This window comes from Passer domesticus, chromosome 1 (assembly GCF_036417665.1).
Source record: "Passer domesticus isolate bPasDom1 chromosome 1, bPasDom1.hap1, whole genome shotgun sequence".
Classification (NCBI taxonomy): Eukaryota; Metazoa; Chordata; class Aves; order Passeriformes; family Passeridae; genus Passer; species Passer domesticus.
Window position 1 is genome coordinate 6800228 of NC_087474.1, and position 22668 is coordinate 6822895.

At 41.6% G+C, this 22668-nt stretch overlaps 1 protein-coding gene across 4 annotated transcripts in view; it reads left to right on the forward strand.

The window, feature by feature from the left end:
- DPP6 (dipeptidyl peptidase like 6) overlaps window positions 1-22668 on the forward strand; it is a 539077-nt gene that overhangs the window by 375963 nt on the left and 140446 nt on the right. For all 4 annotated transcript variants that reach the window (XM_064433316.1, XM_064433370.1, XM_064433208.1 and 1 more), the window contains exon 3: window positions 3841-3939. In XM_064433316.1, coding sequence (XP_064289386.1) covers window positions 3841-3939 — 99 coding nt within the window. The remainder of the gene's footprint in view (window positions 1-3840; window positions 3940-22668) is intronic.

Sequence of the window (22668 nt, forward strand, 5' to 3'; positions counted from 1 at the left end):
TATTAATTAATGCTTATGTCTCATTTTATAAAATCCTAAAAACATCTCAAAATTTATATGGTTTGTGTATCCATTGATGTTCTAGAAGAGCATTCTCAAAAGAAGCAGTCACTGGTGGAAGTTTACATTTAATTACACTATAGGACACCACATATTCACCATTGCCTATGCTGAGCTTCTCCAGTTTTATGCTGTGTGAGTCCTGCCATTTCACCCACCTTTGAAAAATGTTAAACCATTTATACAGATGGTGACAGTGCTGTCCTGAGGCTTTCCTAACTGGCAGCTCCTCACTTGTCACAGCATGTGGCACCTGTGCAGGTCCCATTCCATTGTTTGTGTATTTACATAAAGACATGCAAAACTTTCCAGAAGTCTGCCTGTGCACACACACACAGAGCAAAGCTGAAAAGAGGACCCAGTTCTACAGAAATTTTGAATAAAATAAGGCCTTCCCAAATTCCATTAGACGTTGTGCTTAGGAAGAGGCTGATTTCTCATACATCTGTTTCTGATATTTGAAGCTTTCTGGAGATATACATCACATTTGCTCCTTTCAAATCTGACCTTTTAGTTAGAAAAAAAAAAAGAAAGTACACCCTAATCCATATTAAAATTTTTGAAAAATCCATAAGAAATATTTCTCAGAAGTGCTACTGAGCTAGTCATTGCATAGCATTAATTCACAGCATGCTGTCTGACAGTCAGAGGCATTGCCTAGAAAGCTTTGTAGCTCTTCTGATACTCAGAGCAAGGCACTATCCTTTGACCAGCTGTGCAGGAGAGCAATTTGTTAACCATAGTTATATATAAATGTGTATTTCACACCCTTACAAACAAGTGGCATTTTACAGAAAGGAGAAAGATTTGCCTTTTCTGGCTGTTGCCTTTTGGGTACAGAGATTTCATCTGGGAGAAAAGAGGGGTTGGGTCTGCCCAGGGATCCAGCAGGTGTGCTGAGGTGGGGATGGAGCTCCTGGTGTGCTGGCCAGAGAGAGATGGAGGCATTGTCCCTCTCCTGCAATGCACAACAGGCCAGGAGGTGTGTGAGGAGAGCACCCAACACCAGCCTGTGGCTGAGCACCAGGGTGATGGAAAGAAAGGTGGGCACCCAAAGGTGGCTGCAGCTTTCTGACCTATCAAGCAGCCTCTGAGCATAGCTGGAGTTGAGAAAAAGCTTGAAAGAGAAGAAGCAAAACAGGCAGTGAGGTCAGCTCCTTGCTCCTTTTTGGAGCTTTGGAGTTTTCTGGATTTGTGGAGTTTTCTGGATTTGTGGAGGATCTTTGTTCTGGAGAGCTGTGGGATGTCAGTTCAGCCCAGGCTTGTTTGTGTGCAAGGATGAAGACTTTCATCCTTGTTTGTTTGGGTTCAGTTATGAAGACTTCATCCTTGTTTGTTTGGGTGCAAGGATGAAGAGCAGGCAGATGAACCCAAACACAGAGCTCCTGCCATGCCTCTAACATTGAATCCAAACCAATATGGACCTGGTTTCTGCTTGGTTCTCTCAGCACGTGGCTGTGGAGATTGGATGCTGGTTTGTGACTTGGCACAAGTCCCTGTGCCACTTGCATGGCTGCCATGCTGCCATCTGGATCTGCTGGGCTGGGGGATGTGATGTAAAACAAAAACGGTGGCACATGCTTAGTCCTGTCCTTCCGTAAGCCCAAAGAGGCCTCCAGGTCTCTGCAGTTGGGTGTGGACAGCACAACCTGTCCACCAGCTGGGTGAGACACCCTGAGGCACACTCAGAATCTGCTGCTCAGGACAGAGTGGGTTGCCTGACATCCCACAATTGCATTTCTTCCTCCATGAATGTCTCCATTAGAGCCAGAGGAATGGAGCAGATGCTCTTAATAAGCCCTCTGACCTACCTGTCTGTTAGAGGAGAGGCCAGTAAATCTCTTTTTTTTTTTTTTTCTAATACAGAAATTAATTGATGGATTTATTATTTAGTTTATTTGTGCTCTCCCCAGCTCTGTGGCTGAGATGAATGTAGTCCATGGTCCAGCAGAGGACTTCTTGCAGCTCTTCCACTCAAGGCAGGGGACAGGAAGGGAATTTCACCCCATTCCTCAGAGAGGCTCCTAAAGTGCAAAGGCCAGGTGCTGCCACTCTGTATTTCTGCTGTTCCTCACAAGGGCTGAGTGCTGGGGAGGAGCAGAGATGGTGCAGCTCCCAAACTGGCTGTCCCCATCCTGCACAAAAAGGAGGAATAGGAAGGACTCCCCACCCTGCTTCTTCCCAAATCTCCAGCACAGAGGTTTGATTGTGCCTGTCCTTCTGTCCTCATGGGGGGAGAGGGTGCCTGTGCTCCTCCAGAGGGCATTTGGGAAGCATCTCCTGGGACAGGCACAAACCCAGGGCAGTGTGGGGCCTCCTGCCCCGCCTGACCTCCCTGGGTATCCAGTTCTGGGGACTTGCACCACAGTGAAATTAATTGGAATGATTTCCTGGGTTCCTTGTCACCCATGTTTTCCATTTCAATAAATAAAATTATGCAGAATATGTTGGCATAATGCTGTCACACAGAGGGATTTGGCTGAGGACTTGTAATAATGGGTTCTGGAATTTAGAAGCCACAGTGTGGTTGGTCTCAGCCAGACTAGGGAAAAATATGAACATTGAAGAATACAATTTAATTTGGTAAAAGTGAAAGTTTGTTCTGAAACACCTTTTAGTGGAACAAAACACTGTTCACAGGTATTTTTCTGTCATCTCAGGTAGCTCAGGGGCTTCAATTTAGTACAGCAAAGAAGACTTTTTTTTTCAACAAATAAGTACCTTCAGGGTCTGCTTCCACTTCTCTTATCATAATTGTTCAGTGTAAGTTTAGCACTAAACAATATTAAAGATATCTCAAGCTGCCAATAAACCTCAGGCATGAGGATACTGTCATGAGGAAAGATGCTGGAACACACATTCCTGCTGTGGAAATGTTCAGAATGTGCCTCTTCTTTAAAAGAGCAAATGTATTTACAGCTGACTGAAAAGTTTCCATGAAAATATTATTTCAGCAAAAAATTGAATGTTGACAACAAATTATTCATAGAGGGTGACTGCTTGTCAAAACAAAAAAATATTACAGTTGATGGGAGAAAAGAAAAAAGGGAACATATTAATCAAAATTGTTGGGTTTTCAAATTTGTTAGTTTTTCTGTAAAACTTTCAGCTTTGATATTGCCATGTTTACAAATGAAACTCTATATCCTTTCACTAAAAATTAAAATTAGTATGGGCTACCTATGGAACACCTAAAGATTAAGGGTTATATCTCATAGACTTTTCAAAAATATTTCTGAAATCAAATGTCTGATTGCCATGAAATATCTTTTGTGAATTTCTGAAGTAATCTGTATGAGCCCTTAGTTAGAAGGTTAAACACTTTTCCAACTATGGCTTTATGTTAAAATTTTTAAGGGAATAAAAATATAAGCTGTAAAAAATGGGCTGTTTTAAATACTTTTTTAATTGTAGTTCATAATTTCAGAAATATTTTAGGGTTTAGCTGAATAGTAAGCACTATATATCACTATGACACCTATATGTCTGTTTGCATGACTTAGATTATTTTTTGATCATGTTGTGTCTGAAAATGTGTGGTTTGGACCATTTCTTGGTCTTTTTGTAGCTGTTAGACCAGACACATACAGCAAGGAGGGTTCTATTGGTGAGCCATTAGGTGTTCCTTTAATAACACTGGCAGTGGGAAGGGATTTGTGTGTGACACAAAGTTTAATGTGGACTGTATCCAAATGAGATATGTCACTCTTCACGGTTTCTGTGCTTTCAGATACATTTCAAAGCTGAATTAATGGCAGTTTATTTTTGAATGTTTTACAGTGGAAGATAACAGCTTGTCTCAGAAGAAGAAGATAACAGTGGAAGATCTCTTCAGTGATGATTTTAAGATTCATGACCCAGAGGCTAAATGGATAACTGGTGAGTTTTGAGCACTTTGTAGTATCTTTGCTTTGCATCCTTGCTCCCTGACCATTGCATTTTTTGTGTATTCCATAACTCCTTCAGTTCTTTATGTTGCTCCTGAAATTACAGGATCAAGGTCTGGCTGGGGTTGGAATGGACCTCTGGAGATCATCTTGTCCAACTCCCAGCTCCAGCAGTGAGAGTTGTTTGCCCAGAATTCAAATTCCTCAAATTCCCTTCTCAACCTTCAAATTCCTATTCCAGTTTCCCTCCTGTTAAACATGCAAACACCCCTGTTCTAACTTTTTACCTAGGGCTGTCCAGTGAGCTCATAGACAGCCATGGAAAACAGCAACCTTTTTCTCCAAGAGCTTCCAAAACTTAGTAAGTGATGTAGCACATGGTTGGAGCACCATCAGTGATTATTTTACCACAAACAAGACTGGAGGTTTATATTCCCTCATCAAATCTGGTTTTTTTTTCCTGGCAGAGAGGGAAAGCAATGCTAACAACAGGCAAACAGTGCTCCAGCAGCAGCTGGGCTGGGGCTTGCACACAAGCCATGTGCTCTTTTTATCCTCTGCTGCCTTACATTTTCCAGTCAGGGGAAAACCAAATAATACTTGAATTAATGCATATTGGATTTGCTGGAGTGGAGCTACTTTGGGGGATGTAGATTCCAGCTCTCCCCAGAAACTGCTGCAGTCAGAACAAGCTTTGTTGAGAATAAAATGATTTGTTGTGTGCTACTCATGTGAGCTTTAGTCCAGCTCTTATTATCACGGAAGTTATTAGCTTTTCTTTTGAATTTAATGGGGAAATAGAGCATAGTGGAGAGAATGATAATGAATTAACTAAACTTTTGCAGGAAGTATTTTGCAGAGAATGAAGCATTGTCATAGAGCTGGTATAGCAACCCCCACTGATGAGTATCACTTTACGTGGTCAGCAGGCTTGCTTTCCACAACTGCAGTCTGCTGTGAAAAATCAGCATTTCCCTTGCTTTTTCAATTATGGTCAAATATGAAAGTCACATAAACTTTTATTAAGATTAGGATTCTGATCTTGAGTGTTTTAAAATCCACCTCTGCTCTTTCATGTACCCTTAATGACTCCAGTGGTGCCTTGCCTCTGAAATTACTGAAATATTGTTTATGTAAGAGACAAAACACAAAGACATATTGTGAAAACATACACAGAAATTTTAAAATTACTTACTCTATTATTTTGACATGAACAAACACTGACACTGTTTTTAATACATTTAAAGGAATTTTATGAAGCCAATAGATACCTTGCAGATTTACCCAAGTATGACTTGGCATTTAAGGACAAGATGCTCATCTACAATGTCATTTGTCCAAGGACCCAGAGCCATTTTAAAATTGCTTTTCTATATTGTAGTTGGATTTTTCATAACTTTCTCTAGCTGGCTAAGTGGTGCAATTGTGATTAAGATGAAAGACCAGTAGCCAGATTCCTAAGCACGTGTTGTCATTGGCTTCTTATTTTTCAGCATGCAAATGAAAGACTCCAAAAATGCCAAAGCCAAACTAATTAACTTAGAATAACAAGATTGCTGGAATGCCCTAGCAAAAGAAAAAAGTGCATATCTGAAAATAGCATATTAAAATTGGATGGCTGCTCACAAACCTAGCTGATGCTTTGTGGGGATCCACACAGTTAAAATAGAAGCATATAAATATAAAATAAATGGGTAGCTGTTGTGTGTCCTTCTTCCCTTTCCTCTCCTGTTAATCACACAGGAAAATATCACAGTTATTCAGAGCTCTGCAAAATTCAGTCCTCCTGGCTCATCAAAGCTCTGTTTCCTTCCTTTCCCTCTACATTATTGTAGAAGAGAGGAGGTTGGTGGGCAGAGGTGAAGCACATTGCATGTTTAGGAATATTTGAATCATCTGAGGGATTTGCTCCCAAAATAATTCAGTCAGTAAAATATCTGTGTTCTTCCCAGTAATCAAGGGGCTGATTCAAACACTGAATAAGGAAGGTCTTTCCTTTAACTAGAATAAGTCTTAGAGCAAGTGTTTCAATACATAAAATATTTATATTCAGGGTCACACTTAAAAATAAGTTCCACCAAATTGATGTGTTGAGCTCATATTTTAGTATTTTCTTGATTCTCAGTAGGCATTTGGAAAAATAACATATTTCTAATCAATAGCTTTTTGTCATTCTATTCTATTGATTTTAAAGGACCTAGGAAAAAAGAAAACAACCAGTCTCAAAGCTGAGATAAATACACTTTCAGTGTAAAGACTACAGGGTTTATCTCAGCTTTCAATCAGAACTTGTAGCTCATTTGTGCATATATTTGCATTTTTTTAATTGGAATTGCAATTAAATTTACTTGCACAAAATGGGAGGTGGCAAATTTGTAAAGTTTTGTAAATTTGAACATTTTACAATTTTTGTGATGCCACTATAATTTCAAATTTCAGTTTGCATTTTTATCCACTGGTTTAGGGAGAGGAAAGAACACTTTGTTTGATTAGCATCTGTCTTCTACTGTCCTGACCACTGCTGTCCTTGGCTCTGTTCAGAGCAATCCAGAGAGGAGTGATGTATTCATAGAGCAGTAGTGACAGGCCAAGGGGGAATGGCTTCAAACTGACTGAGAGCAGGTTTAGACTAGATATTGGGAATAAATTCTTTACTGTGAGGGTGGTGAGGCACTGGAACAGGTTGTCCAGAGAAGCTGTGGGTGCCCCATCCCTGGGAGTGTTCAAGGCCAGGCTGGATGGGGCTTGGAGCAACCTGGGATAGTGGAAAGTGTCCCTGCCCATGGGAGGGGATTGGAACTGGAGGAGCTTTAAATCTCTTCTAACCCAGGCCATTCTGTGATACTATGATTCGATGGCTAGTATGGACTGCTTCAGAGTTTATTTCTAGATCCGCTTCCAGGAACTGCTGTTGGTTAGGTTTTCCCTGGAGTGTGAGTAAATGCTGGCTTTACTGTGAAGGTTTCATTTTTCAGGACAGCATAGCATGAGTGTTATAGTATAGTAGGTGTAAAGCAGTGAAGTACAGGAAATTTGGGGTTCTGCTGGTGATTAATTGGCACCCCTTATCCAGCAGTCCAAGTGGAAATAATCTGAGCTGTGTTCCAGCCCCATTCATCCCGCCCCTCCTGCACTGCTCTCCTCATCCCTCCATGTCTCACACTGTGCACTGAACTTCCCTTTCCTGTACAACTACAATTATATTGTCCATACACTTAACAACCATGTGAGCTTCAATCAGTGGCTCTCTTCATACTGTGTATCTTCAATGTAGTGTTTAACCTCTCCTTGTTTCCATATCCCCTTCCACAGCCCGTCAGGATTGTCCTGTGCCAGCCTGTTTTCAGCCCTCTCCCAGCTGACAGGTGGCCTACTCGTTAGTCTAGTCCCTAATTGTTCAGCAGTTCTGCTCATGAGCACCACATTACCTTGTAATTAGGCTTTGCAATTATTGGGCTTTTCCTGTAATTTCTCTCACGCAGCAGTTTAGCTCAGGTTTCTGAAAAGCTCAGTGGGATGGTGCAATGTTCCTGTAATGTTCTGTAAAAAACAGGATAAAGAAATTTGTTGTCTTTCTGTGCTGAAGAGGAGCTCGGTCATCTGATTTCTTCTATAGACAATAATTCATAGTCATTATTTAGACCTGACCTGAGAAGGCAGTCGAAGTTGAGTCATGCATTCTGGTTTTGTGACCCTTTTGAGCTGCAGTGATCCCTGCCAGCTCTCAGTCTGACCCCCACATCCTGGGAGCACTTCTTGCTTATGGGGAGGAAGCATCATGTAAAAGAAAGCAGTGGAGACTGAGCTGTATGTGCCACTTGTGGAGACTTATGCTAATCGTTGTATTTTAATGGCAAATAGATTTTTTCCCACTTTGAAAGAACTTGGATGTTGTTTTAGTTAGAAAAACAGCAGAGCAGTCTTTAATATCCTGACAGAATTTATTGCAATGGATTGGGTGCAACGTGTCAGTCCTTACTCTTTAGAAGATATTTTTCCAGCCTTGCTGTAGGCATCTTGCAAGACAATGTATTTAGCAGTGGCTCTTGTCAGGATTTTGGGCTGTAGGTAGGTGACTGGAGGTTTTAATTAGGAGAGCATTTTCCTTGGGCTAAACACTGGCCAGACCTGGGGAGGCAATCCTTGCAGAGTGGTTGTAGCCAAAGGGGAAGAATAAAGGTTAAAATTAGGAGAGCACAATATATTCAAGCAGGGAGGAGCACTGAGGTACAGGACAGCAAAGGACATGTTTAGAGTCACAGGGACTTAAAAAGTGTGAAAATCAAGCCCTTCTTTCTAAGGTCCCTGCCCACTCATTTCACCTGTAATATTGGAAAAATAATATTTATTCTTATGAGAAGAGGAATAATGAGTAAATTAGCAAGAGGCTTCAAATGACATTTTCAGAAATGTCTCAGTTATTTGGAAACCTGCCACTCAGTGAGAGCCAGGACCATGGTGTGCCCAGCTTGCCTCTGAGAATGGCAGCTGGGTTTTTATCTCGAAAGTCCCTTTGAAAAATACACTAATAAATAATATCTAAATATAATGAAGTAATTCTTTTATCTGTAATACTGAAGCACATATGTTTTGTTGTATGTTTCTCTAATAACATCATAGAATTTCTGGGCTCTTTTAAAGCCTAATCTTGAATTTAATGACCTAGAACTAATAGGTTTTATTTACCATGCTGAAAAAACCACAGTGTAGTGACTGAGGTAATTTATTTCAGTTTACCTTTAGTAATAATGCTCAGATCAACAATACTTAGATAGCCCAAATGCCCTCAAGACACTTTTCTGCAGTGTAAATCCATTGCACTGTATTGATAAAAGCACTGATGCATTTCAAATGATCCAGATGCGTGTGTGGAGTAAATGAATTATTTATAGGTTGCTTTGCATAGATATTAAGAACTTTGTAAGTGCTAATATTTTTCATTATGAAAGAGGTTTGTGCTAAGGTGGTGCTTTGACAACTCTTTAGACTTAAATTGCCCTCTTAGAAGCTACAGCAAGGTTGACTGGAGTGAAGGTTTCTCTGGGCTGCTTCTCCATGGGCCAAAAATATTCACAGAATCATTAAGGTTGGAAAAGACCTCTGTGCCCAGCCATTAACCCAGCACTGCCAAGTCCACCACTAAACCATGTCCCTAAGCTCCACCTTGACATGGGTTTTGAGCCCTTCCAAGGATGGTGATTCCACCACTTCCCTGAGCAGCCAGTTCCAGCGTTTGACCAGTGAACAAATTTTTCCTAATGTGCAGTCTAAATCTGGCACTAGTCAAAGTAATTTCCTCTTGTCCTATCACTTGTTACTTGGGAGAAGAGGCCAACTCCCACATCCCTACAACCTTTTGTCTGAGAGCAGCTCTCAGCTTGGTCAAGCTACCATCCAAGCTGTAAGGCAGCAGGAGCCTTTCTCTTGGCAAGGCTGGGCTGTCAGCAGGAAAGGAAACCTCATCTTTCTGTTTGGCATCCAAGGGACAAAGCTGCCTTCCTTGGGCTCTGCATGTTGCAGTCCTGTGCACATTTGGGGTCTGTGTTAGGAAGGAGTTCTCCATGCAGGCATCCTTGATGCCCAATGCTATCCTAGTTCCTCTCTTATGTTAAATGAATTTAAGGTAGAAAATGCTCACAGGTCTTTTTTTAGTGTAAATATGGTGAAGACATAAAGAAACCTGGGTTACTCTATCAGAATATTTGCCCACCTTTTTAATTAGAAATATTAGCTCGTTCATTTTAATGTGTTTGAAATGTGTGTTTAAAAGACTGAAATGAATGGGTTTACTGGTCTTAATGGTTCAACAATAACTTTCTCCACTCTCAGTTCAAAGCTCATATCTAAGCTCATGGCAGCTTCTTTCTGCAGTATTTTTATGAGTGTTTTGGCTTTTTAAATGTCTTTAAATACTTTCTAAAACACACAGCAAGATTTCTGGTGCACAGCACATTGGTTTGTGGTGTCTAAGGTTTAGTGAACCTCCAGGCCCCATTACAAAGAACCCCACAGCCAATAAGGATGACCTTATGCTGAGGGTAAAGACACCCTCACTAAAGGAAAATGCTGTGTGGGCCAGAAGAAAATACAGGGGAAGGACTAAGAAAGCTCTTTTTGTATAACATAGCTAGGGATGGCCTTCAGAAACCCTCTGTTATGATTCATAAAGATGTGGATGTTTGTTAAATTAACTTTTGGGTAGTGTTGGTGCCAATGGAAGTGTCCAGGCACTTCAGAGCTGGTTGATCACTATTCTTATTCTAAATGCCTTAATGAAGTGACATCCTCTGTTGCCAAAGCAGAGTAGGTAAGAGATCTTGCTCTGCCATGACTGCCACATTGAGGAAGAAGTGAGGAATATGTTAAACCATTTGAACCATAGTTTTGATTTTAGATACCATCCTCGATCATCTTCTTCAGAGATTTCTGTGGCTCTGTGATCTGAGAGCACTGGAGAGAATTTGTCCTACTCCTGCTTTTCAGCTTCTGGGCAGCTGCCCGAGTTGAGAAGTGACAGTAACCTGTTCACTAAAGACAGGAAACTTGGGAATTAATGGATTTTTAAGAGACTATAATAGGCCATGGGGGAGAGCATTCCTGCCATGTAGCTGTTTCGTTCATTACTGCTAGAGAGAATGAAATGGGAAATCAATTTGGCTCTTTCAAAAATTAATACAGCCTGCAGGAGCAAGCTGGGGAGGAGTGTGGTGGCAAGCATTGGGCAGTGCCTCAGTGCACTCTTCTCTGCAGTGCTGGAGTGCTGGTGGGACACATGTGCTGCTTTTGGATTGAGAAAATAATTCTTTGGTGTTAACAGCAGCTTCTGAATTTAGAAGGAGAAATGTGCTGCATAAAGTCATGTTTGGGAAAAATATCGCACCCTGGAAAAGCAGCAGTAACACAATAATGGTCAAATAGGGTTTTGGGGTGTGGTGTTCTTGAGAAGTTTTATGCCTTGAGGATGCCAAGATTTCCATAAGAGCCTGACCTTACATTTAGAAACCTCTATAGATAACCTAATTTCTCCAAAGCCTGCTGAACTCTAATCATTCCCTTGCCCATCATGACTGCTGTTGAGCCTCTGAGTCAGATGTCCTCCTGAGGTATCAACTTATGGCTTTGGTTAGAGAACATCTAAAAACCCACATGCATTAAAAAGTGTCCCCAGGCATTCAGTGCCATAGCTTTCTATGTGTTATATCTCTGCATCTTGCCAGGATGAGTGAAGAGTCTGGGACAGGGACAGGGCTGAGGCATGAAGGTCACCTGGGAGAACTGAGAGGCAAGGAATGAGTGATGAGGAGGGTATGGGCAATGTGGTGCTGCACAGTCACTCAGAGGAGAAGCCCAGGCAAGCAGGAAGGATCTTGGGGGTGTCCCAGGTGGAGGAGGAGCTGGAGTTGTGTGAAGAGTGAACATGAGTCTGGAAGTGAGTACTGCTGAGAAGTGGCTTAGTGGTCTATGATGAAGAGCTGGAAAATACATTCAGCTGCTGTGGCAGTATCAAAGAGAACATTTAATGAGTCAAAGATGATTGGAAGAGGCAGAAGGATTCCTTGGACTTAAATTCTTCTTGTCTAGGTTCTTTTAACACCTACTGCCCATAACTGACTAATTCTGTTGCCACCATTTTTTTTTCTTAAAACAGAGTTAAAAGTAGACTTCCCCCTAACAGCCAGCATCCCACTCTCACATGTTGGCCTTGCAGGCTTTTTTAGACTTTCTATAGCCATTAACAAAAACAGATTCCCCATTTCCATTTCAAGCCCTACTCCACTAAAATTAGTGCTTTTCCTCAAAGTAGCTCAGAAGAAAGGCAATGCCTCCTGTCGAGACTGTGTCTGCCAGAGAGAAGCAGCTTCAGGGAATAGTTTGAAGTTGTAAAAGGTGTGTGAAAACTAGAACAATTTGGGCTCCTTTGTGTGCTAAATTTGTTTGTATATTTGAGGTAGAAATCCCTGGGAATTATGTAGAAGCTGCCCTCTTTGCTCCTTCCCTTAGAGCATGTTGCTCTAAGGTGCACTGCAGCATTTCTAGGCTCATTTCCTGGTGGTGAAGGCAAAGCTGATAAATTCAGTGCTGGGTCCTTTTACCTGCCAGCCAGGCAGATGTACTGCAATGACAGTGGATGCACAGTGGGGAGCCTTTTGATTAAAAAATAAATAAATTAATAAATAGACAAAGGAGAACAGCAGGGATGGAAGTGGGAAGGAAATGCTGCCACGGGGAGCAGTAGGATCTGGGGGGAGTTTGATAAATGTGGCTCACAACAGAGGTGTTTCTGAACCACAGACACAGAACCACATGCACAGTCCTGCCTGTGTGCTGAACAGTTCAAATCCAGTCAGGGAAAGGATTGGGGTTTTTTTTCTTCCTGTTCAAAGCAGCTTCAAATCAAAACTCTGCTGCTCTCAGAGCTGAAGGAAAGGCACTGGTTTTTCAGGGGTTTAACTGGGACAGGGATTAGGTGTTCTCTCAGTGGGTGTTAGTTATAAAATCCATGTGAATAGATACAAGTGTGTGACACCAAGAGATGCTCTTCCCCAGCTGACACCTGTGAACCAGGTGAGGGTGAGCTCCCAGCTGTGCCCAGCCCTTGGGGAAGGGGACACTGCAGGGACAAAAATTGTCTGTGATAAGCCTTTAAAAGGATGGCCATAATTGCATTCCTGCTGGTTGAATTTGTACTAAAATAAAGTTGCTGGGTTTTTCTCTTTGGCTCTTCAGAGGAATGCAACACAGGCAAGAGGAGGGAGAGCAACAGGAGCTGTGCTCTGCTCCTGGGTGATGGAGCAAGCTGGGCACAGCAGAGGGTGATGGTCTCCCTTCCCCAGGAGCTTGGCAGTGCTTCACCATGAGGAGGATTGCTTTTGGAGAGAGTAAGAAATTTTATTTTGCTTGGATCCAGCACTGCTTAGAAGATGTGAGTAGATAGAAAGGAGGCTCAGTTTTGAACTGTGGGAAAAGAAAGTCAAGAAAGAGAGTTTGCATGAACTTGCAATGAAATGAAGTATTTCCTAACAGTCAGGCTGATTTAAGGATGGAAACATTTTAGGAAAGAAGCACTCAAGAGATAAGCACCCAGGAAAGCACAGATGGAACAAATGAGGTGCATAATTGCAGGATATGCTGAGCAAAAAAGCACATTCAAGTGAGGACTGTAAGGGGTGATGGAGAAAGGAGAACTCTTTGGGGTGTTCAGACCTCTTGTTAAGCCACTGATCCAAATTACTACACACTGGTGATGCCTTCAGTAGTGATCTCCAGAAATGTTTGTCTTTAGATACAGCCCATCCCTGGGAAGCTTTTGTTCTCTAGGATGCAATTTGCTTACTTTTTAAACTTTTTTTTTTATTTATATTTTAATCAAGCCAATTTTGTTGTTTTCATGCTGCCCTGCTCAACTTTGATTGCTTCTTGGAGATTTTTCCTTGGTGCAAAGAACATTTCCTTGCTCCACTGCTCTTGGACACTGGTTGATCACAAAATGCTTACCAAGTAGTAATTAGAGTAGTATGTATTACACTTGCTCCTTTTAATGAACATTAAATAAATACATGCTGAGACACCATAATTAAATAATTTGAAGACAGGAAATACTGTATTTCTGGTGATTAAACTTTATATCAAGTCTTTGTAACTGAAAATTTAGCAGGCAAAGATTTACTTATCTAAGAAAAAGTCCCCAGTGAGCTTGGATCTCCTGACTGGATTAAGATGTTGAATGTATGAAAAGCACTTTCTTTTTATTTTTTAACAAGAAATAGTCCCAGACTTATATAATTCATTAAAAGAAATTTATAATGAGATAATTATCATTGATCAAGGGAATGTAATTATACTTTAAAACCTCACATCAGTGGAAATTCAATTAAGAGCACAGGAGACCCAGGGTTTGCCCAGCCCAAAATCCTGTTTCCATGGGAGGTGCGATGTGTGTGCACAAGGATGAGCAAGAGGGCAATGAACCTCCCCACTTTTTATCTCAGAGAATCCTCAGTTCCTCTTGTATATTTTCTGTTTAGTTGCCCAAAATATCTTTCTCTTCTAAGGCACTTTCCAAGCTCCCTCCAGAGCCTCTTGCATCCAGCATTTCTCTCATCAGAGTTTCACTGACCTAAGGCCTGTTGCAAGAGGAAGGGTTCTTGGGAGCTGATTTCTGTTTGCTTTGCTTGGTCATCCTTAGACCAGGACTTTGGACAAATGTTTTCCACCTCTAGTGTACAATTTTAGACAGGATGGGGTAGGAGCTACACACAAGGAGTGCACAGAAGTATCTGGGTTAACTTCTCAAAAATGTTTAAATTATTTGAGTTTCATGATACTTGAAGACAAATGGATGGATGCAGTATAATTTGTTTGAACTTAAAGGAAAGCCAGATGATTTTGTTGTGTGCTACAGTTAAAATCTTTAGGTCCCTATACCAAATCATGCCACACAAAGTAATTATGAAGTCATAAATTGGTGTGATCCAGGTCCCCAGCATGCGAGATCTGCTTGGTATGATTTCATTTTGCTACTTGACAAAGTCCCAGCCTCTGGGGACAGGTAGCACACAAAAATAATCTACTTTGGTTCAAAAAAGATGTAATATAAAATGAAAACATTTTTAGTACTCAGACATAGTATTATAATTATTTCTAAATGATCATTCAAGTGTTAAACTTATCTGGAGGTAAAAGGAGAAAAATCTATTTAATTGCATTTGAAAATATGTTTTTAAAATATCAGGTTCTTTTGAAGGCTTATACCTGTCTTCCAATGCTTGGGTTTCATAAAAAACTGATAAAATCTGGGTAATCATCTTCAAAGCATTTTGGCTTTCCAGGGAAGGGTGAAAAAAAAAATGTATACAAAGTCTAGTAAGAAGCCAGAATTGAAACCAAGAAAAGTTAAAAATTTATCAGTTCAGAAGCATTTCCTCCATAATGGGCAAAAGTCTGGATCTATTAGATAAATGATTATTATATTGGCATGCACTTGACTCTATAAAAATTGACTCCACAATGAATGCTGGTGAATCCAGCAGTTCAGAGAGATTGTGGTCTTATTGCAGTTATGTGGTCATGTATGAAGAGTAAACCATTCCAGGGTCTGGCTGGGAGTCCTGGCCTTGACAAGTAACGTGGTGTCTTCAGGCAGACTAAGAAGAACCATCAAAACTTGGACAAACACCTAAAATCCAATTCTCCTCGGACAGAGTCCAGAGCCTTTTTCCAGTACTCTAATTTGTTACCACCCTAATAAACACTTATTCTCTGCTCAGCAGTCAATTTTCCCATTTCCTGGTGGAGAGGAGCCCGTGCCCAGGCCTGCTCCTGCAGCTGGCTCTGGATGCTCAGCCTCTGGCAGCACCAGCAGGGCGTGGGGCCAGGGGCTGGGCTGGCCATGGCCCCTCAGAGGGGTTAATGCACATGTGCTGGGCCATGTGCAGCAGCTTCCACTGTCTGCTGCTGCTTCAGCTGGTGGACTGACTCATTTTTACAAGACAAATTGCTTGGAATACTCGTGCATAAGCCAAAATGCTCATTAATCATTTGGAGGTATCTTTTCCTTCCTTGTTCTCCTTCCCAGGGGGAACAGGCTCAAAGTGTGATGTAAAAAATATCTTAAAACACTTGTTTAAAACATGCCCAAGATATATATATAAAAATTATTTATTTATTTATTTATTTATTTTTTATTCCATGTGTTTCATATTTTCTTTCTTCCAAGTCTCCATTTCAGGGGCAGCATTTGTAAGAGTTTGCCGTTACCTTTTGCCTTGAAGCTGATACCAAACATGGCAGCAGCATAAGATATAGCCTTAACCAAATTAACCTTTAACATAAAAGCATGTTCTTAATGTGTTTTCTAGTTTTGATGCCTCACAAAGGAAGATATTTTTAAAAATAGATGCCAATAATTATAATATTCCTGGGGTTTTTTTCCTAATTGACACAGAATGGTTAATATAGCTGAACTATCAAGCCAGAAGACTATGAATAAGAAAACAGGAGAGGGATTATTAGAATTCTATAATATGTATTTGCTTTCCTTCTTCTAGGGTAGGAAACTGAGAGCGTAATCAATTTTCTCTTGCAATCAACTTTTTTAGGAGAAACAATATTGAGCTATACTCTGGAGAGAAAAGTACTGAAAACAGCCTGTTTTTATCCAGTTTGAGGGACATCATCACCTTGATCACTGCAGTGAGCTTGGAGTGCTCCATCCAAAAAAGATAGATTGTAATGGGAACAGAAATGGTCCACACAAAGATGAAGACCATGACAGAAACATGGAAATGCATAATAAAAAGTTTTGCCCTGAGTTATAAAGAAACTATGTAAGGATAGAAAATAAAGAAAAATATTAAGAAGTTAAGCTCTTTTCATTAAATAAGGGCATTCTTTGGATTTAATCGCATCTGCTGAAAGTTCTTAACCCATTGAGAAGGTATTATTGGACAGATGGTTGATGAGAATTGGAAGGAAGGAGCAGTCGTTCTTTTGGTGTAACTATTTTTCACCCATTGCACTTAAACCAGGTGTTCACATCAGCCCTTTTGCTCCTGACCAGTGTCAGCACAGCTGTCTGCTTAGCAACTGCTGGTGCTTCAAAACCACAGGACAAAGGCAGAAACAGGTGGATGATGTTGGTTCCATGGCAGAGAAAGGAAAAGGAGCAAGAAAAAGTAAAATAAGGATTTCAGGAATCTTTTCTGGGGTTTGGTGAGGACTCTGTGTAGGAGCTGACCCAGCAATCAATCCCCTGTCATGGGCAGGGACATATTCACTGAACCAAGTTCCTCAAAGCTCCATCCAACCCAACCTTGAACACTTCCAGGGATGGGGCACCCACAGCTTCTCTGGGCAGGGCAGCCTCTTCTATTGCCTTACCACCCTGCTTAGCTGACATGATTTCTTTTTCATTCCCTCATGGTTGGTTTAAAAATGATGGGATTTTACATTTTACAAGTGTTTGTCCATTAGTGGCTCCCTTGCACCTGCGTGCAGGAACACTGTTCTCACTCAGGTGCCATTTCCTTCCCTCAGTGCCATCTCACTCAGGACCAGCCTCCTGCCCAGCATAGAATCTAATTATTATTAATGGTTCTTCGCAAGTGTTGGAAGTGTTTCCATTGGCTCTGTAGCAGGGTGCCCTCTTGTGACCACTCCAAAACCAGAAATCGTGCACTGGCAACCAAAATGTGTCTTGGGGTCTTGGATTTCATCTCTTGTCTACCTTGATTTTCAAAAGCCTGAGGTCAGGGTGATGGCCATGACTCTGACAGACTCCTCACACAGGCTTCATCACAATCATACCTCACCAGACACATCTGAAATGACAGGCTGACATAAGAGAGACTTTTTGTTGCACACAAAGATAATTAAAACTTTACCCACAGCTGCACACAAAGCATATCTGCTTGTTAACATACAGCAGTCTCACTCAGTCTGCACTGAAATTTAAGTAATCTTCCCATGATAACAATAATGAAAAGCAAGAAAAACCACTTTATATGTTCTTTCATGGCCATTAACAAGTGCAATTTGTTTAGGGGCAAAGAGAAGGAGGCAAGGGAATGAACAGAGGAATTAAGTAAGCGAGCTGTGGGGTCACATTTTAATGAAAATTTATTCATGGATTCCTTTTTTTCCTCAGTGTCAAGTGGATTATTACATTTAGGTGCAACACTTTGAATTATGCACTCCCCTGTGTGAAACCCAACCAAATGAGGCAGAAAAGACCTGGTGCATTTGTCAGAAAACAGAGAGGTCACTGAGTGATGCTGCAGTGGCCTGGGACACAGCCAGGGAGGGCTTGGAGCAAGTGTCCCTGCATGGAACACCCAAGCTGGGTGCCACCAACCACAAGTGATAACTTGGGCTCTCATCTGAGCTAGAAACTACAGTGGAAAAAGCCCTGGAATTTTTATATTCCCAGTGAAATTCGTGCCATTGTGTATTTTGGAGCTCTGCATCCACCCCAGTCACTTCATGGAGCTGGGATAAGATGATTCCTGTTACCTGTTGTCTGCACTTTATTTTTTTTTTCTCTTCAGTTGCATGACGAAACTGTGAAAAATATGTAGGGTGTGAATAAAAGCATTAAGGACCATTTTCTGGGAAAATAGTTGTCTGGGGTTAAATTGCTTCTGGCCTGTGTTGAATGTGAAATGTTTCCAGCAGGGAATCAAAGGGATGAGTGTAATCTGCTGTCTCCAGCTGTCCAGTAACCCAGGGGTCATCACTTCTCCTCCCAGAACATCCAGCATTTGAAGAGCACATGGCACAGCTGAACAGGAGAGTGAGGTGGCAGAGAATTTTTGAGGGAGATTTCTCAGCTCTGGAATACACCAAAGGCATCTCAGTGTGGTGCACTCCCCTCCTCCCCCCAGGCATTAGAAAGATAAATTGAGGGCAGCAAGCAACAAGGTGTGAGGTTGCACTGCTGTTGTTAGGGTTTTGCAGCAGTTTTGTAATCAAGATGGTTTGTCCTGGATGGAATAAAAATGGATTTAGTCCAGCAAATGTCTCATTCAGTTCTCAATTTGCCTAATTGTAGTGTCTCTCTTTCCCCCCTCCAAGTGTTATAAAAGCAGAGAATTTGGGAAGGAAGTAATTTGAAGTTGAAACAAGTTCTCAGTTTCTCACATGCATTTCAGCTTTTCATGCCTGTGCCACTGAGTTGTGATCTGAGCCCACAGAATTCCCAGATTTGGGCTCCTTGAGGAGGAGTTCATCCTCACAAATGAGGCAGGAACAGAATTTTACCTGGTTTCAAATTTAGGACCCAAATTTCAAAGGTGTGCTCTGTCTGTATTTCAAGCTTGATTCTGAGCTATATTTTTTTTGGCTTGAATATTGAAAGAGTTGGGATTAGATAAAAAATAGAAACAGACCAGCATTGCTGATTTTTATTGTTTTAAGTTTTCCCAAGACTAGGTCTTCTTGGAGGTTTTGACAAGTTAATTTACAAGCCTGCTAGAGATGCACATTGATGTGGGAATTTTCCTGAGATATAATTGTGTTTTATTTTACTGGTGCTACTGTAAAAACACTATATTGGTACACCAAGTGCAACTGCATTGAGATGACGAGCAATTAAAACCACTTCTTGCATAATAAAGCACATTCTATCTTGTTGTACTTACTTAATATACCAATTCAATGTGTTATACAGTATTTAGCTAGATTACAGTAAATCACCTATTTAAAGAAGTTTTTCTTTCAGCCTTGCATGTGGGGAAAAGTGCTGGGAACAGTAAAAGGATAATGACCCATAATGGCAGAAAGCTAAAAATGGATTCCAGTTGTCTCCTGGAATTAAAAGCTGTAACAATGTTGTTAAAAGCAAGCTGTTCTTTGTCCCCTGTTGCTCCTTGTATCAGCATCACAAAATCAAAGAAATTTGTCACATTCACATTCTCTAAAAAATCCTTTTGCCCAGGATTTTTCTCCTGGGATGCTGAGAAGCCTCAGAAAAAAAATGAAAAAAAATTAATGATCTCATTTGCTTCTCCTGTGTTTTGCTCATGTGGAATGTGTTTGGAGATTGTTTACCCACAGCAGATTGTTTCATTGGTTTCTGCTGTGAGTTGTTTTCACTCAATAACCAATGAGGGCCAAGCTGTGTCAAGACTCTGGAGAGAGTCAGCATTTTTCATTATTGTCTTTTAGCATTCTGTATCCTTTCTGTATTCTTTAGTATAGTTTAGTATAGTATTCTTTAATATAACTAGTATCATAAAGTAATAAATTAGCCTTCTGGGGACATGGAGTCAGATTCATCATTCCTTCCAATGTTGGGGCACCCTGCAAATACAGTAGAAATTCTTATTTATTTTTGCCAGGCAAAGTAGCAAGGCAGAAGAAGGAGTTACTGATGGGGGTAGGTGCATTGAGACATAGGCAGGGTGGTGGCAGGAGCTGTGAAAAATTACCAGTGTCAAAGTCTACAGGTCCAACCCCTAAGGAGATGAAGGAGATCCTTCATCTCCTTAGGCATGATAAAACCGTGAGCATGGAAATGGGGTTTTCCTGCTCTTTCCTATTCATGATCCTTGCCTCCCACTTTCTGTTCTCCCAGCCTACTGCAGGAACCAGAGGACAGGGGCTGGGAAACCTTCCCTGCATTTTATCTCTGGGAAGCAGCTCAGTAGCAAAACAGTCTTTGCTTCTGCCATGGGGAGGGAATTTCAGAGTTGTTTGTTGGGTACATGCTGTAAATACCAAACAGATGCACTGCAGCATGTCTTGAAAGAACAACAGATCACAGTACTAAATGCATCATCCCAACAGCCTTCTTTCCACCTGGGTTTGTGATTGCATCTCTCTGGACACCTGAATAGGCTTCCATTGTGGACTGATTGTGCTTTTCTTTTGCATTATGATCTCTGTGGTGAAGTTTTGCAGCAGTTAGTGAGCATGCAGAGTCCTAGCATTTGTTCAGCCTCTGTTCTCAGTGCTTTTCTGAGGAGTAAATTCTGCCTGCCCCAAGGGGTGTAGGTCTTGGGGGGCATTCTCCTACCTGACTCCAGATAGGCAGATACTGTGCTAAGTGAGTCAATAATCCTGCAGGCCTGGTAAATAAGATGTCATTTCCCCTTTCATGAAAGCAAAGAAAAAGAAACCTTTCCATAAACCTGTGTCATCCTTTTCCCTGCTCATGCCATCCTACATCTTATTCCACTTGTTTGGTGTTTTTTAATGTTTGCTGGTTTGGGATTTTTTTTCTCACAGTTTCTCTTTCCTCTGTGAACTTACCCTGTTCTGTTGTTTTCCACTCTGCTTCCAAAAACCATTATATACAAAAACCTCAGGTCCCCTCTCTCTCAAAACCAGTCCCTGAAGATATGAGGCTCTCTGAAGACAGATGCTTCTGCTGCATCTGGCACAATTAAGGGGTTTTTAGGGCTTTGGCCCCTCACACAGCAACCTGTTAACCACAGCTTGTGCTATTCCCTCACCTGTGACACTCAGAAATTACATTTTTACAGGAATTTCAGAGTCTCCCCAGGTTTACTTTCCCTGTGAGCTGCTCATCTGAGCTGTGGGGATGGTGGCACTGAACGTCCACACCTGATGCTGAGCTGCTCTCTCCCTTTGGGCTCTGCTGTGTGCCTGGGTTGTGGGTGTGAGTGTTGATGGTCTCAGCTGAGCTCCAGCCTGCCTGGGAAGCAGCTCAGCCATGAGTTGGCTTCATTCATGGTGCTGCTCCCACAGGCACAACTGCAGTGTGAGCTGCCAGCCTCCCCCAGTCCTGCAAACATGGCAATCACTGCCAGCCAGTGGGGTTTTCCTCTGTGCTGCAGGTCACCTATGGATTATCTGGGTTTGCTTTCTGCAGCTGGACCCTTCTCTTTGGCCTGGTGAGTGTGTGCTGGGATGAGAGCTGTGACATGCCCAAGTCCCAGGGCACAATCACTTCCTTCCCCACTCTGGTCTCCATGCCCAGTCCCCAGTGGAAGCCATTCAGCCCTGAGAACAGAGGCTGAACAAATGGCAGGACTGTGAATGCTCACTGACTGCTGCAAAACTTCACCACAGAGATCATAATGCAAAAGAAAAGCACAATCAGTCCCCAATGGAAGCCTATTCAGGTGTCCAGAGAGATGCAATCACAAACCCAGGTGGAAAGAAGGCTGTTGGGATGATGCATTTAGTACTGAGATCTGTTGTTCTTTCAAGACATGCTACAGTGCATCTGTTTGGTATTTACAGCATGTACCCAACAAACAACTGACTCTGAAATTCAGTTCTGGAGCTCACCTGGCCCTTCAGAAAACTTGCTGAGCTGCTAAACAAGCAGAAGTGTCACTGTCATATTTTCTGGAAAAATCCCTTCGCCAAATTTTCTCCTGGGAAGCTGAGAAGCCTCAGAGAAAAATGAAAACAATGATTATCTGATTTGCTTCTCCTGTGTTTTGCTGCTTTGGATGTGGTTTAGACATTGTTTACCAACAGGTGATTGTTTCATTAGTTTCATGTGAATTGTTTTTACTTATTAGCTAATGACAGCCAAGCTGTGTCAGACTCTGGAGAGATTCATGCGTTTTCATTATTATTTTTAGCCTTCTGTCGGTACCCTTTCTGTATTCTTTAGTATAATTTAGTATAGTTTTAGTTTAGCATTCTTTAGTATAATATAGATCATAAAATAATAAATTAGACTTCTAGGAACATGGAGTCAAATTCATAATTTTCTTCCTTTGTCGGGGAACCCTACAAATACAAGGGAGAAGATTTTTTTGTTATAATTTAACTCCACTGCCTGATCCCAATGTATCTTTCCAAAGGAATACAACTGTACTACATCCTACTGAAAATACCAATTGTCTGAAGAAACATCTTTCCTACCCTTGCAATCTTCCTGCCTGTTATCTTGTTAGATGGTGAGTGCTCTCCAGCTGTGATCAATACCAGCCTGGGAGGACTCCAAGAAGCCCTTGGCTGGTTCAGGTGTTGCTGTCACCTCAGTGAGGTGAGCTCAGCCTGGCCAAGGGCTGAGTGACGCTGTGCACCACACTGGGCCCCTGCAAGACTCCTTCAGGTGTAAGACAAAACACCAAAGATCTGACTGCTTTGGGTCATTAAAAACCCCAAAACAACTTCTCTTTTTTCCCCCATGAGGAATGACAGAAGGGTGCCAGTGGTCTCGTGGTGGCCCTGTGACATTTGCTGTGCCAGTGCAGAGCTCCATCCCAGCATCCCTGCACGTGGCATGGGCAATGTGACC